Here is an 18,497-nt window from a genome sequence, read left to right as displayed (position 1 = left end):
TTCCATTCCTACTCATCTTTTTCCCCTCCCTAAGGAAATGACTTTCATGGCAGTTGCCTTGTAGCTCGCTGCTGTCCTGGGCCTGGGAAAAGGCTCCAGGTTGGGAGAGAAAGCCCAGAAATGGCACAGGGACATCAAAGTGACACAGAGCAGACATGGCCTGGGCAGAGGGGAGGGCCCCAGTATCTTTTGGTGCTCTGAGAGGAAAGACCTAACCCTGCAATGACAAGCACACAGCACAGCTCAGACTGGGGACAGGGTTTTTGATCAGGGGGCACAGGAACGTGTCCAGGTGGGGTTGGAAACCTCCTGAGAAGGAGCCTCCACACCCTCCCTGGGCAGCCTGGGCCAGGGCTCCCTCACCTCAGCACCAAAGGACTTTCTCCTCCTGTGCCAGTGGCACTTGTTGTGTTCCAGCTCATGCCCATCACCCCTTGTCCTGGCACTGGGTGCTACTGGGAGCTTCTCCTCCTGTGCCAGTGGAGCCTCCTGTCCTGTCACTGGCCACCACAGCAAAAAGGACTGGCCCCATCCTCTCAACACCTGCCCTTTGGACATTTATAAGGTTCCCTCTCAGTCTCCTCTTCCCCAGGCTGAACAGCCCCAGGGCTGCAGCCTTTCCTCCTCACACACATGTTCCAGCCCCTCAGCATCTTGCTGGCCCTGCACTGGCCTCTCTGCAGCAGTTCCCTGTCTCTCTGCAGCTGGGGAGCCCAGCACTGGCCACAGGACTCCAGCTGAGGCCTCAGCAGGGCAGAGCAGAGGGGCAGCACAACCTCCCTGGCCCTGCTGCCCACACTCTCCTTGCTGCCCCCAGGCTGCCACTGGCCCCTTGCCCACGAGGCCACGTTGCTGCTCATGTTGAGTTTGTTCTCCCCCAGCACTGCCAGGTCTCTGTCCTGGAGCTGCTCTCCAGCAGGTCACCCCCAGCCTGTGCTGCTCATGGGCTTGTTCCTCCCCAGCTGCAGGACTCTGCCCTTGGTGCCCCTCAGCAGGTTCCTCTGTGCCCAGCTCTCAGCCTGCCCAGCTCTCAGGGACTGGCAGCTCAGCCTCTGGGCAATCAGCCAGTGCTCCCAGTCATCAGGGAACTTGCAGAGGGTCCCTCTGTGCCCTCATCCAAGCTGGTGATGATTATATTGCATAAGACTGGTGATTTGGTGCCTTTCTGCCAGTTTTCTATCTGAGCTGCTGAAGAATGAGAGAAGAACACTCTCAGCTAATTGTGTCCAGGGGCTCCTGGAGATACATCCTGGTGTGGACAGGCAGAGATGGGAAGCTGCAAACCACCTACTAAGGTCCTTCCTGGTGCTTCCACCAGCAAAGGCAACATGGAGCATGTCAGGGGAGCTGCCTGGAGCTCTCTGACAGCAGCCCAGGTGCTGTGGGGCACAGGGAGGGAGGCTGTGGGCAGCACAGGGGCCTTTCTCTGGCACTCAAGGTGTTCCCATCACAATTAGCTTTTGCAAAGCATCACTGCAGCTCCTGAGACACCCCGTGTCTGAATGAAATCATTTCCTGGTTGACTTTATAAATCAAAGCAGATGATACAATAATTATTAATAATATGTTGACTTATCTCATCAGCCTTTTAATTAGTCAGTAGAAAAGCAATTTGCAAAGGGGCTGATCAGGCTCCCTCCCATCCAGGGGCTCACGTGCCCAGCAAGGAGAGGGGAGAGAAGGGCACTGGGGCACTGGGGCTGGGGAGAGCTGGGGGAGCCCCACACAGAGGGGAAGGGGCAGCCTCTTTGAGGGCACTGATAAGAGTTTAATGTTCAATGTGAGGGGAAATTGTTGTGGGGATGGAATGAGCTGCAAAGCTCCCGGGAGCCCTTTGAAGTTCTAATTGAGAGGAGCCGCAGCCCTGGGGACAGGGATGCTCTGTGACCCTTCAGCTTCCTGCACGTGGCTGGGGGTGGAGGTGAGGGGAACACACAATTAAACCCCTGAGCGGCAATTACAGCCAATTACCCCTCAGTTAATTGTCTGCCAAAGAGGAGATGTCAAAACAGGCCACACATGCCTCCCTGATGCCTGGAAGCTCCCCAGGGCCACGATGGCTGAACACCCTCCCTGTGCCCATAGCTCCCAGCCCCCTGCTCCTCTGCTCTCCCTGGCCACAGCAAACCCAGAGAGGAAAAAAACCCCTCCCTGTGGGGAAAGTTCACCTTGCCCATCGCTGTGATGAAAGCACCAGGGCTTTGCAAGTGATGCTCTTCCAGTTTTACACTGCTGGTGGAGGAAAGCTCTGAGCCTGATGCTCCTCTTCTGGCATCCCCAGGACCCCAAGAGAGGGGGCACAAGGACATGCAGGAGCTGGGAAAGCGAGCAGGGGGGCACCTGGGACTCAGCCAGCAGACACAAAACTCCTTCTCAAGCTCTTCAGGCTGGGGATAAGGGCTCTGTGCTGTTTAGTGCCAGAGGTGCCCACCTCCTCCCTGTCTTCAGTACTCCTGAGGTGGTGACCAGCAAACTCACTCCCTTTCCCAGAGCAGAGATCACAGCAAGCTCTGAGCTGTGTGCACCCCAGCTCCCAAGCCTGTGAATCACCTGGCACCTCTCCCACCTGAGGCTGAGCAGGGGCTGCTCAGGAGGCATCTGCTCACTGACAAATCATTGGCTTCTCTGAGACACCAGCACTCTGTCCCACCTCCTCTCCAGCGATGGCAACAAGACTCAGGTGTAATTTGACAACTCAAAAAGCAACTGAAGCTGAAGGATCAGCAAGAGGGTACAGAAATGAGATGCTCTTTCAGGATGATGCAGTAGAAATGAGATGCTCTTTCAGGATGATGCAGTAGAAATGAGATGCTCTTTCAGGATGATGCAGTAGAAATGAGATGCTCTTTCAGGATGATGCAATAGAAATGAGATGCTCTTTCAGGATGATGCAGTAGAAATGAGATGCTCTTTCAGGATGATGCAATGCCAATGCAGTGGCCTGTGGAGGAAGGACCACAGTCCAGCCAAGTGTTCAGAGGAGGTGTTAAAACATCAAGCTGGAAGAAGATATGCAGAGTTGTTTGTGTAAGAACATCACCTTGAACCCCAGGCACCTTCCTTGAAGGTGTTCAAGGCAGTTTGTACACAGCAGTGTGGTTGTTCTCTCAGTAACCAGGCCACAGGCTGGGTGAGAGCAGAGGGTAAGCAAAGAGTGGTGTTACCCCATGGCTTACCCAGGACCTGCCCAAGAGGTGGCTTTGGCATTAGGTGTTATACAAATCTCTTTGGTTTTCACCTTTGGCACTCAGTATTAATAAGCATCACTAATAAGGTGCAGACTTGAGAGGTTCAGCAGTTGCTGGGCTGCTGTTCATCTGCTGTGGTGCAGGGTCACCTCAGCAGTGACTGAGTTGTAAGCCAGCCCCAACACCCTGTGGCCACCTGATCTGTGGTACCTGGCAGCCTTAATGGGCTGGGAGCCAGGATTCATCCCTGAGGTTTGCAGATGTACAGTACAGGATGCTGCCCCATGAGCAGCTGTGGAAGCCCCTGATGTGGTGAGGAACAGGCACCTGTAGGCTCAGTTCCTTTGCTGCTTTGGGACTGCAAGGTCCTGCCCAGTCATGCCCAAGACAGACAGCCCAAGTGGATTCATCTGCATCTTGGTCACCTCAGTGATGTGCTGGATCCCATCTGCCAGCTGGGATGTGGCCACACAGGCATCTGGAGAGGTGGACTCAGGGTGAAGGATTCAGAAGGAGGAGGGTCTGGGGCAGTCTGTGGAGGGTCTGACTTGAGGGAGGAATTGCTTAGGATGCAGAGAAGGGCACAGCAGCAGAAGTGGGCAAGGGCAAGCAGCCCTCACTCCTGAAAACATCCCAGAAACGTCCTCCCAGGGGAGCAGAGGCAGAGCTGGTCCCCGATCCGCAGGGGCTGGGATCAGATGGCAGCAGCAAGACCAGGGGGCAGGGATCCACAGAGCAAGGGCAGCCTGGGCACCATCGTACAGAGGACAACATCTTCCTCACCCCAGCAACAGCACAAGCTCTGGCAGCTGGAAACCAAAGCCAGGCAGACCCACGGAGCGATGGATTTTTAACAGTGACCTGTTAACAACAGCACTACAGGGCCCTGAGGATTTACCACCACTGGCAATTTTGTAGTCAAGGAGAGGGTTTTTTTCCTTAAAGCTGGGCTTTTCTGAGAGGCAAGTGACCTGTCAGGTCTGAAGGGCTGTATTTATGCAGGAGATCACATCACATTAGCTCTGCGGTCCCTTCTGACTTTGTACCTCTGAATCTATTAACACTTCCAGGATAGTCATCTTGGCAACAGCTAAACTGCTAAAATTAGAGCAGAGTTAATGGTTTAATATATTTCTATAGATGATAACTCCTGATAGAGATCTGATCATCGCTGTTATTATGAATTCTCAGGTCTGATCACTCCCACTCAAACAGTGCAGGGACTGAAAGCCTCCAGCACCAGATCAATGGGAATTATTAGAGCCCTGGGAAGATTTCTGTAGGAGGTGGAATTGAAAAGATTAGGACCATTTAGTTCAGAGAGGGGATGAAAAAGAGTGGCCATGAAAAATCAACACAGCAGCAAAAAGCCAGGTAGGCACCCAAGGTTTGCACACGTCGTGCATGCAGCAAGCCCCACTGTGCCTTGCAGTTGGTCCCAGGTGTGTTTATGGGATTGTTTCTGTTCACTAAATGAAGGAGCAAAATCCTTACAGCCAGGTCAGCTCTGCCATCATCATTTCCAGAAAGCTGCTGCAGCAGGAAAACCTGGATGTGGACATGGGAGTGAAGGGAGAGGATGCAGCCAGCAGACACGGCAGGCTGGTGTGGGGGTCACCACCACCAGCACCCCTGCCCACGCTGCAGGGCTCTGCTTCTACACCCCCCTTCCCTGTAAGGAGCCATAAACTCACAGAATCATCTGGGTTGTTCAAGCCCTTGAAGCTGTTGCAGCCCCAGCCCTGCCCTCACCCTGCCCAGCCCAGCACTGACCCACAGCCTCAGCACCTCAGCCCCACGCCTTTGGGATCCTTCCAGGGCTGGGCACTCCCCCAGCTCCCTGGGCAGCCTGTTCCAATGCTTCACAACCCTCTTGGTAAAAAAGTTCTTCCTCAGCTCCAATCTAAACCTTCCCCCTGGCTCCTCTTGCCCAGTTCCCACAGCAAACTCCTCTGGTTACAGGCAGCTGAAAACTTCCCAGTCATTTGGGGCTGTTCTTTGAGACACTTCCCTGTGTCACTTCCATGGGGCAACCCAGCTCTTGAGCTCCCTCATTGCTCAGGACCTGGTCAACAACCAACCAGAGGACATGGAGAGTTAGATGGCATTTCCAAACCATCCACATCTCACTGATAGTCTCACAGGCTGTCATTTTCCCAGCAGACACGTTCTCTTTGCCCCATCAAAAGAGGCTGGGATGTCTGTCCACCCTGGGGCTGGGATGTCCATCCACCCTGGGAATGGGATGTCCATCCACCCTGGGAATGGGATGTCTGTCCACCCTGGGAATGGGATGTCTGTCCACCCTGGGGCTGGGATGTCTGTCCAGCCTGGGGCTGGGATGTCCATCCACCCTGGGGCTGGGATGTCTGTCCAGCCTGGGGCTTGGATGTCTGTCCACTCTGGGGCTGAGATGTCCATCCACCCTGGGGCTGGGATGTCGGTCCAGCCTGGGGCTGGGATGTCCATCCACCCTGGGGCTGGGATGTCTGTCCACCCTGGGGCTGGGATGTCTGTCCACCCTGGGCTGGGATGTCTGTACACCCTGGGAATGGGATGTCCATCCACTCTGGGGCTGAGATGTCCATCCATCCTGCCCAAGTGAGACCCATCCCATTGGAGTCCCCCACTGCCAACAGTTGCTTCATACTTACCCCATGTGAGGGATAAGTCATCCAGCCCCAGTCCCCTGGGATTGTTGACGTGTCGAGCAAGTTCACTGCAAAACAGGAGCAAAGCACTGTGTCAGAAAGGTTCCTCCCCATCCCCAAGGGACAAGGACCCAAGTCACCACAGCAACCCTTCCTCACACCCCACTTGCCTGATTGTCCCATCAACCCCATGGGGCTGCTGCCAGGGCTGCAACTGAGGCAGACACTGAAGGAGAGGGTGGCACAAATGATGTCACCCAGAGTTGTTGGCTGGGGACACAGATGGGATGGGGCTGTGTCAGTCCTGGCTGTAGGACTGACAGCACTGTGGCTTTTTGGTGGAGAGAGGCTGCAAACAGCAGGTTGGAGGGGATGCAAAGGCAGGAGGAGCTGCAGAAACAAACTCTAGGCAACAGGTTGTCCATCAGTTCCACCCTGGGCAAACACAGATGCAATTGCAGCATCGTTCCTCACTGGGAAACTTCTCCTTCAGAGGCTCTGCTGAGCCTTTTCAGCTCACATCCCTCCCAGCATCCCCAGTTTGAAGTTTGCCCTCCAGCAGCTGCTGTAATTACACACCACAGTGCCTGACTCTGGCACAAAGTGACCCCCCAAGGTCCTGGCTGCCACCCCACTGCAGAGGACAGTGGGGGACAGGCTGTGTGAGGGAAGCCCATCAAAGGCAACCCTTCAAAAGCCCAGCCACTGCCAGGAACCCAGCCTAAAGAGGGGACACAGGCAAATCTGCAAGGAGATGGGAGCAGCTTCTGTAGGAGAAGGGTGGGGATGCCTTTGAAGGCGCTCAGGAGCTTCCTGTGGGAGCCTCTGTGGTGGGTGCATGCGGGGAGGGGGATGCCACAGCATCAGTGTGTGTGTGTGGAGTGAGCTGCTCTGGCTGTCATCAGCTGCCTGTGAGCTACACACTCAGATCCTAGAATCACAGAATAGAATAGTTTTGGTTGGAAAAGGCCTTTCAGACTATCAAGTCCCAGCCCTGCCCTCACCCTGCCCAGCCCAGCACTGACCCACAGCCTCAGCACCTCACCCCACGCCTTTGGGATCCCTCCAGGGCTGGGCACTCCCCCAGCTCCCTGGGCAGCCTGGCACAGGGGCTCACACCCCTCTCAGGGAAACAGTTCTGCCTCAGCTCCAGCCTCAACCTCCCCTGGGGCAGCTGCAGCCCATTTGCCCTTGTCCTGTCATTCATGGCTGGGGAGCAGAGCCCGACCCCCAGCTCCCTGCAGCCTCCTGGCAGGGAGTGTCAGAGAGTGCTGCTGGCTGCCCTCAGCCTCCTCTTCTCCAGGCTCAACACCCCCATTCCCTCAGCCCCTCCCCAGCTTCCTGAAGCATCATGAAGGGCAGAGCCTTGCTGCTGCCTGATAACCCCACAACACGCTCAGCCCCTGGGGAAGGAGCCTGTGCCACAGCTCCTGGGGGACAGCAGCTGGAAGGAGGGTGCTGACACGGTGCTCTGACCCTTAGGGGTCCCTACAGTGGTCACCCACACCAGCACATGCCCCACACCCCTGACCAGCAGCAGCTCTGGTGCCTCCCACTCTCCCCAGTACACCCCAGTTCAGTGGAGCCCACGCTGGAGGCTGCAACTGGGACAAGCCGCTTCCCTCACCACCGAGAAGCACCAAAGTGCCCCTTGAGGTGACTCCCTGAGCTGGTCCCCGAGCTCTGAAGGGAAGGTTGGTGTCAGCACAAGGCACCAGCCTGTTGTGGTGACGACAGGGCACGTTGTGACAGCCCTGACAGAGGCTGTGCCCAGCGTGGTGCGGGTCCAGCAGCCCGAGGAACCGGTGCCACGTCCATTGACTATTACCAGGCAGGCAGAGGGAGCAGAGGAGGGGGGGAGGAGAGAGGAGCAGAGACGTGAGCTGGCTGTGAAACACCCGGACGTCATGCTCCTGACAGAGCAGATTAGGAGCTTTTGAGGCATTTATTAATGTTAGCAGAACAATTTGAAAGAATTTGCAGGGCTTGTGTGTGACTCCGTTGGCCCAACAGCAGGCCGAGCCCCTCCACTCCCTGCGTGGTGCTGCTCCCACTGCTGCAGAGGCCCCTTGCCCTCAGCACGGAGTAATTACCTCGCAGATCTCAAATCCATTTTTATTTGTTATTGTTAATCTGAAGATTTTCTGCCTATTTTCCCTGGGTAATTCGCCCAGCAGGAGCCCAGGCCTGGGAGTTTCCCCGCTCGCAGCGCAGGAGCACGGTCCCGGTGACCCTCAGCGGGCAGGCTGTGGGGAGGGGATTGCTTTTGCAGACCCTGTCTCCCCTCCCCACCGTGCTTTCTGCACCCTCTTTCCCACGCTGGGATGCTCAGGGATGGAGGCAGCTGCCTCTCCTCGCTCTCCTTTGCAGCACAAGGAGCCTGCACAGACTGGGGTCCAGATGGAGCGTCGCACCGTGAGGAGCGATGCTGAGATGGAGCGGGCACGGTGGGACGCTCCCCAGGCTTGTCGTGGTGTGGGGGAGCCTGGAGCCAGCTTGCTGCAGCCCATCCCACTGTGTGGACCATATGGTTGTCACCCAACCTTCCCAGAAAGGAAGGAGCTGCCTGTCCTTGCGGGTGCTTCACTGAACAAACAGCTCCACGCGCCTGCATCCGCTGCCACACGCCCCTGGAGCAGATTGCTCCTCCTGCCTCTTTGCAGGAAGAGAGATAAGTTATCCCTTTTATTCCTCAGCAAGCACTTCAGCCAAGTGCATGAAGAGCCCGAGGGGTGAAGCCCCACAGCACAGGCACAAAGGCTGAGGGCTCTGGGGGTGAGTCACGGCGTGGCTGTGAGCAGCCATCCAGCAGCACCCTCACTGCCGTGCTCGGAGATGGGGAGCCCAATATTTCCCCCCAAAACTCAACCTTCCATTTCAGGGACAGGCTACAGACCAACACTGAAGGGAACTTGCTGCATCACCAGCAGGAAGAGCCCCTTCCAGCCCCCTGCACCAATGCTCAAAGAGCCCTCCCTTGATGCTGGAGGGTGAGTGAGGCCACCACAAAGGACTCCTTTCAGAAAACATGCCAGTTTGGGAGACCCCTCTCCTACAGCTGGGCAATTCTGTTGGATGTTATGGACTGTCTGCACGTATCAGTCTCAAACTGTGAGCTCCATTTTGTTTCCCTGAGCACCATTTTGTGTTTCCCCTATTCTGTGCTTTGGCCTTGGACTCGTTGTATTGAGCCAAAACACCAGGAGGTGTCAGGGGAAATTCTTGCACTGGTGGAAAAGCTGTCAAGCCTGATTGCCCGTTCAAATGGAAGCACCTAGGAGAGAGCAGGTCGCTTCCCCAGTGCCAACTGGGTCTTGAGATGGAGCCTCATGCAAGGGAGACCTCCCTTATGAAGCTGGGTCCTGTATCGTGGCGTGAGCAGCACATGCTGCGGCGGCAGAGATGCAGGTTATGCAGGGGTGAAAGACTAAGTGTGTGCCTGGGGCAGTGATGTGGATGTACACATTGATTTGCACACCTCTGTTTAAATTTGTAGCTGAAACCATATCCATACCCATCCCTGTACCTACCAAATGGCCTGGGGTGAGTGAGGAAGCTGAGGCAGGGAGTGGCAGCCAGAGGATGTGCACTCTGCCTGCGTCCACACACTCTTGCCATGTGCCTGTACCTATAGAGTGCTCAGAAACCCTTCCAAGCGCTTGTGCTGGTGACTGACCACGGCTCCTGCACACAGAGAAGCCTCAGGGTCCCACAGCCCACACGTGGCAGAGATGTGGGAGCCACAGCTGCCCAGCACAGGGGGCTCTGAGCTCTCAGCCCACCCAGGGGTGCATGGTGGGGTGGTGAGACAAGCCCAGGGTGACATGCTGGGGCATGTGCTGAGCACCAGCCTCTAGAAGAGCACTGGGCCCTCACTAATTGTTAACCCACTGCGATCCTCACTCTAATTACTCCACCATCTCCCTCCCAGGCAGGGGCTTTGTAGTGCAGGCATGGGGAGGAAGGGTCAGTGGGAGCAGCCCCGTTCCCTTGGGCTTCAGCTCCTCTCCATCACAACTTCAAAGGCCTCCCAAGATTCACAGCAAGGCTCTCCCCCATGCAACGCCTTTTGCATCGATAATTACACTCTTATCAGCACACTTAGGCACTGCTGCTACCCAGAGACCAGGGGGCTCAGCTCCCACAGCCCCACGCAGCTCTGCACAGCCCACGGCAGCCCCACGGCCGCAGCGGGGGAACGACACGGCGCTGGTTATCCGCAGCGGGATGAGAGGGTCAGGCTATGGGAAAGGGGCAGGGAGAGGCTCCCTGAGAGGAAGGGAACAAGAGGGAGCAGCATTCATTTCCCCTAATCTCAGGCAGGACTTTGAAGGGGCAGGTGGGGCCGGGCTGGGTCAGCTGTTTGTGTCCCACCGTTTAATCCAGGGATGTGCTGAATAGCCCGCCGCGACCTTTCCAGCTCGGGAGGCAAAGCTGAGCAACAAAGCTGTGTCTCACTCATGAGGAGATGGGATGCTGGGCTCCCAGCTTCCCTCTCCCTGGGACAATCTTTATCTCTAAAGAAAGGAAAACCCCATCATTGCTTCACCAACCCAGGAGCTGAGAGCAGCAAGCCTGGAGGAGAGGTCAGCTCTTACCTGTCCCAGAGCTGTGCGTGGGGCAACACACCCCGGCGCCCCAAGCACCCAGACCTGGAGCTGAGCTGCTTTTGTGAACCAGCTGCTTGTCCTTGGGCTGCACATACACAGGGCACAGAGGGGATGGGGAACAGGGAGGAACCCACTGGCTGCCCAGAGAGGGAATTCAGGCAAGCACTAGGGGTAGATACCAACGGTATCACCAAATCCAGCAGCAATGTGGGATTTCCACATTCCTGGAAGTGCCAGAACCAGGCTGCAAAGCAACAATAAAAAATCATATTAAAAGGGGAAAAAAAGAAAGAAGAAACCTTTTCAAACAATTGCTGTGAGAACCCTGCTGCTGCCTTTTTTGGATGTGCCCTAATTCCCATCTCAGGATTTCTTCCCAGACCTCCAGATTGGCGCTGTGAACTTTCCGTGTTTCATTCTCTGTCGTCCCCTAACGCGTGGGGAGAGGTAAATGCCCACAAGGGCTGCCCAGAGGGTCACCCCTTTTTCAGTAGAGCGGGAGCAGAAGCCACTTTGATGTAGGAAGAAAGCTTGTTTGTTCAATCAGTGCTAACAAAAAAGAGAAGCCCCAGCTCGGGTTTGCAAAATGAAATGATGGACCTGGTCCTTCCAGGCCCTGCGTGACACTGTGTAAGATAATGCATCAACGTGAGAGTGTAAGCTGTGGTGGGACTGAGGTGGCATGAAATGGACCAAAAACACAACGAAAAAAGAGAAGAAACAAAACAAAACACCTTGAATAAAGTGTTTCCAAGGCTAAACAGCCTCGAAATTACACAGCGTGGGGGATGGGGGGGGGAAACCCCACCAAAAACCTAAACACATCTAAAGCCAAACGAAACAAAAAGGTTGCCTTTCAGAAATATGGCTGAGCAAATAGAGAAGGGGAATGGTTGTGTTTCCTACTCGGGTTGAGGTGCCTGGTTCTGTGTGCAGGGTCCCAGGGCTCGAGGATGGGGTGTGTGGGGCCACAGCCGAGGCTCAGAGGAAGGCTGAGTTCCGTGTCCCTGGTCCAGGAGCTCATGACAGTGGGGAAGGAGCTATTTTGGGCTCAAGGGGCTGCTGGGCTGCTTGTAATTCAGGGCAGAAGCCAGAGGAGGAGGTGGGAAGGCTCTGGGGATGGGGAGGGGGGGTGAGAAAGGTCAGGGGAGGCAAGAAATTCCATGGAAACATCCGACGTGAGCAGGGAAAGGAGCAGGAGCACGGCGAGGCTGGGCAGGGAGCAGGCACTGAGGAGCACCCAGGGCAGCTGGAGGGACCCTGCAGCCCCTCAGAAGGGCTCTGCAGACCTGGAATCCCCAGGTCTGGGTTTGATCATTTGGGAGCTGTGAGCCCTCTCCAGCACAATGTCCCCCAAGATGACATCGACCCGTCCGTCAGCAGAGGAGCCCACACCTTGTACAGCCACCCCTGCTACAGCCCTGCCAGAGCTAATCCCTTCAACCCCCACACTCTAAGGACAGCTTCTTCCATCCCTGACCAGTGGCCCCAAAGTCAGGAGCTGGCAAAACAACTAACAGTCCTGCACCCGGACCAGCATTTCCCAGTCTCCACCGAGCTGCAGGGACAGGCTGAAGGGCTCAGGCCGCCAGCAAAACAATATCCTGACACTCTGAAAATGACACAGGATGGTTTATGAACACAAAACACACTCCTCCTGCTCGCAAAGGTGAGCACAACCTGTGTGGTGCAGGCCTGGAGGAAAGGGAGCGCTCTGCAGCAGGGTTTGTGTGTGTGTCCTCACGGCACTTCCCACTCTTCTCTTCCCTGACATTTGTTTGCTGTAGCAAAACAGACACAACTGCGTTTGCAGCTTTAGCCACTGAGGCTTCTGCCTTCTGCTGCATTTTTGGGGGAATGGAAGCTCATGTCAGGCAAGCCCCTGATGCCATCCCAGCACCTGATCCCACAGCATCTCAGCGTTTCCACTCCCCACCTGTCGGCTGCTGTGCTGTCTCCGTTATCTCCTGCTCCAAAACCGGGGCACTCGCAGCCATTTCCCAGCTCACCCTGGCACTGGAGATCTGCTCCCATCAGCAGTGACCTGAAGAAGATGCCCTGCCCTACCCTCTGATTCCTGCATCCCAACAGCCCTGGCAAGGGCAAAATTGAGCTTTATCCTTTGTGGAGGACTCGCCGGGGAATCGTGGGGTTTTTTGCAGATGTGCTCACTGATCTGGATTATCTGAAGGGGCTTTGGGTGGCAGTTTTTCAGGCTGTTGGATGCTTTCCCTCTAATTTCTCTGAGGCTGTCTTTTGCTCTCACACCAGTTGGCCAGCCTAAACCTTGCTTAGCTGTTTGTACCCCGGCGACATTTTAAAAGCCGGTGAATTCCTTTTAAAGGCAATTATTTGCTCTGTTAAAAGCAGCTTTTTAAACCAGCACATTCTCACAGGCAAAAAGAAATAGTAATACAGGGAAAAAAACCAACAAACCCATCACGTTTGAGGGGACAGGCTGTCTCATTCATTAAATACCCCAAAGATCCTGAAACACCGTTTGGGAGGGAAATCACATGAAAGCTATTTCACCCACGGAGGGGGCTGGTGTGTGCCTCTGGTGCTGCTCTGTCCACCACTCACTCACATGGTTAAGGCATCTTAAATATGAGAAACTGGAGCCAGAGCAGAAGATACCACGGGAACAACTGTGATACCGGGGCTGGAGGGAAAAAAAACGTATGAGAGAGAGAGAGAGGAACCTGCCGAGCTCAATCTGCTTGTGCCCAGGAGAGGTGAGAGGCAGCCGGTGGCACTCAGAGTATTGTCACAGCAGAAAAATAGAGGCTCTTGAACGGAGCAAGAACAGCTAACAAGAACAAATGGCTGGAAGGTGAAAGCCAGGCAAATTCGTGTTAGGGAAAAGAAGGCTCCGATTTTTTCTTGTCAAGGCTGAGGCTGATGAGCCGTTGGAACGAGTTGTTAAAGTCAGGGACGGGTCTGACATGGCTGAGGGCTTGGGATAAATGTTGAATACCTTTGTGAGGGGCATCCCTGGGCCAGACACGGCTCATCAGGCTGTATCAGCGAGGCTGGACCTGATCCAGGTGTGGGTATTTCTGACCCGAAGCAGCGCACATCCACACGGGCAGGACACAGGAGGGGTGTGTGGGGGGGAAATACAACTGCGATCACTTTTGAGCTAGCAGGGCTGAAGGGGTTAATTGCATCCCGCTGACGGAGGGGTAATTTTGAGTGTTGGCCGTGCAAACAGGCTGTGGGGGTTAAGAGAATGAACTATCAAAAAACCTGTCAGGGGATGAATAGAGTTATCATATGAATGGATGTGCCCCTGGAGATAAAGGCGGCAGCACCGGAGAAGGAAACACAGGACCCGACCAAAACAAAGAGCGGAGGTGCGGGAGGTGTCGGGGTGTGAGGACCAGCCCTCACCGCCCGGCGGGACACCCGGCACCGCTGCTCCCCGGCTCCCCGCCCGGCCAGCTCCCGGGGATGCCATTCGTTCCCTTTTAACCGTTTTAACGTTATTTTAATTTTCCTTTTAGGTGAAATATTTTTTCCTAATCATTTCTCAGCAATCGGGAAAAAAAACCCCACTCCCCAGACCCAGGGAACTCCTTCATCCCTCAAGTCATTTCTCGGCGTTTTCACTGGCGGTTAAATTCGGATTCACCGGCTCTGCTCGCACTCCGAAATGGGTGCCCGTTTATTTTCACCGTGGCCTCAGGGAGCAGGGCTTCAAGGAGGACTGAGCCGATGCTCCCAGCTCAGGGGATTTTTCCCGTGCCCTTGGGTCACTTTTTTTCTTTCCCCGCAGATTGGGACGTTTGATTTGTTTTTTTTTTCCCCTGAAGTTTTATGAAGCTCTCGGCGCCTGGAGAATGGAAACGAAGAGCAGACCACAAATGCATCCCCACGAGCCTCTCTCAAACCGTGCCAGCGTTTGCTTTCTCTCAGCATTTTGGGAGCAATCAATTAATGACACACCCCACGAAGGATCAGCAGCCTCTTTTTCTCTCTTGCCCCAAACACAGATCGAATCACCCCCTGATTTAAACTAACGCTTCTCCATCCTCCCATCACCGAAAGTGCCTCAACCCTCTTGTTTCGTGTTCTGGGGAGGGAACACGGCATCCTCGCAGCCCTTTTACACCTGGAGGAGCGATTTGCTCTCCCTTTCAGAGCCCCGACTCCGGCGGTGCTGCGGCAGAAAAGTGTCCTTGAATAAGCGCACAGATGAGTTTCTTTGCCTCTTTTTTTTCCCCCTCCTGTTTGAGCACAGGGGCAATTAATGAGATTACAACCGAGAGATTAGCGGGGAAAGCTGCCACAAACTCTCCCTTTGGCCCCGCTCCGCCGCTGCCGTGAGCCGCTGGCGCTTCCCCAGGACCCCGATGCTCTCCCGCGCCTCATCCCGCTTGCTCTGCGTCCTCCCCACTACGGCAGCCGGGCTCTGTTGGCCTTTGCCATGCCCTGAAATGCTGGGGGAGATGTGCCCGAGCCCCATTTCCCTGCTGCACCCTGTTCCTCACCGAGGCACCAGCCCAGCTCACCTCCTCACGCTGCGATGGGGAGGAAGGCTGCCCGTCACATCTGAGGGGACAGGCTGAATATCTCACAGCACCACTAATGAAATATCCCAAAGATCCTTAAAAAAAAATCACCTTTTAGGGGGAAAGGATCACCTGGGAGGCAGCAAACCCCAGCAGCAGCACTGGAAGTGCCATTTGCAGGCAGAAAAGACAATCCCGTCACCGCCCGCCCCAAGCCTTCGACGTGGCACTTTCAGCTCACCTGCTTTTCTTGCCAATATCACAAAGATATTTGGTGGTTTATGATTTAATTTCAGTTCGTGGTGTCACACAAAACCTCAGCTGGAATGGTTCTGCCTGTGCTGCTGGGTGTGTAGCACTGGAAACATCTCCCTCCGCCGCCGCCTGATTGAAAACAACTTTCCTACCTCCCCGCTTCCATTTCACAATTTCAGACCATTTTTTCACCCCCATCCCCACTTCTCCAAATCTTCCACATGCTGCAAAATTTCACCCATCTAGAAAACAAAGCAAAACCAGGCTGAGACTTGGCTTTCAATGGGCTCCACAATGGCTGAGTGAGGGGATTTCACCTGGAACGGCCATTCCCTTTTCCTCCCGCCGCACGCAAGACTGGAAGGAATACAAAGATATCAGCTCAAATCTCCTTGGGACAAATCTTATGGGGAAGGGAAAGGTGCTGGGAGCTCTTGGAAGGGGAAGAGCATCAGACTGGAGCCATTTGTTTGGGGTAACACGGGTCTTTCTGCAGTGATCGCCTCCCAGCACGCACAAGCGGGCGCAGCGCGCTCCAGCCTCTCATTTGCTTTGTGGCTGGAGTTTTCTACCCTGTGGCTCCCAGATGTGTGCTGGGCTCGCTGGGCAGCAGCAGACAGCGGCTGTGGCCGAGGCAGAGGCCATGGTCAGTGACAATGGGGCAGCTCTGTGCCCCACGCTACGTCCTCGCGCCGTGCCCGCGTGTGCCGGGCGCTGTAGAACCCAGCGCATTCCCCATTGACCCAGGGGATGGGCAGCACCTTCCAGCCTCTCCAGCCCCAGCCCCACTCGTGGCCACTGCCACTCACAGCCCTGACACCCCGAGATGCCTGATCCACATCCCCGGGGCCCGGGGGGCAGCCGCTGCCCTCCATCGGCGCAGAGCACGGCCCCGGCACCCGCAGCGCCAGCAGCAGCCCCAGGGCAGGCGGTGGCATCCCCACCCCTAACAGACACACAGCTGAGGTGTTGAGGGCCGTGGGTGGGTTTGGCAGTGTGAGGTGGGGGACTAGACTCGATGATCTTTTCCAAGCATCACAACGATTCTGTGACTGGATGACAGAGCAGCACCAGCTCTGCGAGGCTCCACGCTTTGTCCTGAGCAGAGCCAGCCCGCTCGGGCTTCCTCAGCCCCACTCATCCCCTGACCAAAGCTGCACGTGAGATCAGCTCTTACCTTGCCAGAAAACAGTCTTGTGGCAAAAGGAGTTCTTTGGCAGCTGAGGAGCAGCAGCCAGCGGTCTGAGGCCTGGTTGTCCTTATAGACACCACAATACCCGCCCGGCAGGCAGCGAGCTCCTCCGCAGAGGAAAGCAAAGAGGCCTCAGCCTCAGCCCAATCCACCCTGCTGCACCAAGAGCCCGAGGCAGCACAGGTACCATCCTACACTGCACTCTGCCCAGCGCTTGGGGCACGGGGAGCTGGGGCTGAGCAAAGGCTGGACGTGTCAGGGGCTGCGGTCTCATCCCCGGCAGCGAGAGCCCAACGCATCCCCCTGCAAGGGCAGGAGAGTGCATGGGGAAAGGTGCCTGAGGAGGGCCAGGAAGAGACAGAATATAGGGTGAGGAGCTGCAAATAGCTGAGAGTGGGTACTAGAGGTGAGGGAGAGAGGGGTGGTGTGGGTGGGTGTTGGAAGATGGCAGCGGGCAGCAGGATCCAGCTGACCGGGGTGCCGCAGAGCGCACGAGGCACCACAGCAGCAGCCCCTGGGCCCCAGCGTGTCTCAGGGCTGATGGGCAGGAGAAGGGAAGGATCCCACTGCCACTACCAGGTGGGGACAGCGGCGCTTGGGGCCGGCTGCAGAAGGCTGGTGCTGGCCGTGGCTCTCAGGCATAGCAGAAGGGAGGAAAGATGCTGCTGCCGGTGCCAAGGACACGCTCGGGAGCGAGAATGGCAGATCTCTGGTGCTGAGGCTCAGCAGCACGGGGAAGCAGCCAGTGCTGGAGCTGCCAGTGCAGGAGGAGGCAACGAGCGGGTGGGTGCAGGCGGCAGGAGCAGCGCTGCCGAGGCTGAGGGGGGCTGGGGGGCTGCAGGGCTGCGGGGGAGAGCGGCTGGGCAGAGGCAGCAGGCCTGACGCGGCTGACACCGGCATGTCGGGACATGATCACCGGCTGCACTCCCTGCCTTCCACTTTGGAAGTTTCCAGCCCTTTCCCTGGTGATGAGTTTCCCACCTGAGTGTCCTCCCGGCTGCCCGCAGCCCCCGCACAGCCGCCCGTCACAGCGCTGCCCCGGCAATGGCAGCCTCCGGGGCTGAGCTGGTGCCTGTGTCCCTGTCCCCTCTGCAGCCACCCCTGCAGGCTGCAGCAGAGCCCTTGGAGAGGGAGAGCTTGGCAGGCAACGCTGCAGAAATCAAGTCCTCCTGCCCAGCTCAGAAGTTTAGCCTCCGGTGCAAAAGCTCCAGGATGAGCAAACTCGGGCAGGGAGGGACCCAGAGCCGCGCTCCCCTGGGAGCAGGGACAAGCCAAACCCGGCACAGAGTGAACAAGCCCGTGCAGATGCGTCCGAACGTCTGCAGCCATCCCGCGGGTCCCCCCAGCGCTGCCCCGTCGCTCCAGGGCCACCCCGGTTCCTACCTTCGCTGGTGGTGGCAGAGAGACGCGCAGCCAAGGCGACGACCATCAGGAGCGAGGATGCCAGGTTCCCCCGTGGCCGTGCCATGGTGTGGCGGGGCCAGCGGGAGCGGGACGGGGCCACCTCGCTCGTCCGAGAAGCTCCGAGAGCGGGCGGCCGGAGCCACGGCACACGCCGGGGAATGCAAAGGCACTTTGCGCACATTGCTCGCATGCAGGCGGGCGGGGGCTGGCGGGGAGGGAGCAGCCTGCCCGTCACAGCTCGCAAGCCAATGGGCTGCTGGGCTCTGCAGCGAGCCCCCCTTCCCGCACCGGCCCCGCAGCCGGCCGGCTCCGCTCCCCGCCGCCGCGCATCCCTCCGTCCGCACCCGCGCTGCCTCCCCGCCGGGGCTCCAGCAGCCCCTCGCTGCCTCTCACGCTCACCCTCCCTTTATTTTTGCTGCTCCCAGGAGCCAAACTTGCAGCCTGAGCCGCGGCCCGGCGGGGAGCTCTGCTCTGGGTCCCGCTGTGCACGGAGGGGGAACCCCGTGTGCTCTCCTCAAGGATGTGGGGCCAGGGACTGCAGGAAGAAACACCCTCCCCCGTGCTTTTCATGCCACGTTGTCCTGGGATAGGCACTGTCCCCTCACCCTAGAGCTCAAGCAGCGTGAGCAGAGGACAGCACGCCAGGGCTAGCACCCAGCCAGCTTACAGCCACCTGAGAGAGG

At 56.8% G+C, this 18,497-nt stretch overlaps 1 protein-coding gene across 1 annotated transcript in view; it reads right to left on the bottom strand.

The window, feature by feature from the left end:
- EPHA8 (EPH receptor A8) overlaps positions 1-17,875 on the bottom strand; it is a 60,157-nt gene extending 42,282 nt beyond the window's left edge. Inside the window, exons 1-2 of the mRNA XM_062013197.1 lie at positions 17,794-17,875; positions 5,843-5,907 (exon numbers count right to left, since the gene is read on the bottom strand). Of these exons, the coding sequence (XP_061869181.1) occupies positions 5,843-5,907; positions 17,794-17,839 (111 nt within the window). The 5' untranslated portion in view covers positions 17,840-17,875. The remainder of the gene's footprint in view (positions 1-5,842; positions 5,908-17,793) is intronic.
- Between the last annotated feature and the right edge of the window lie 622 nt (positions 17,876-18,497).

Source organism: Colius striatus, chromosome 21 (genome assembly GCF_028858725.1).
Source record: "Colius striatus isolate bColStr4 chromosome 21, bColStr4.1.hap1, whole genome shotgun sequence".
NCBI classification, from domain to species: domain Eukaryota; kingdom Metazoa; phylum Chordata; class Aves; order Coliiformes; family Coliidae; genus Colius; species Colius striatus.
Note: the sequence above shows the minus strand (reverse complement) of the source record. Positions and strands in the feature narration are given on the sequence as shown.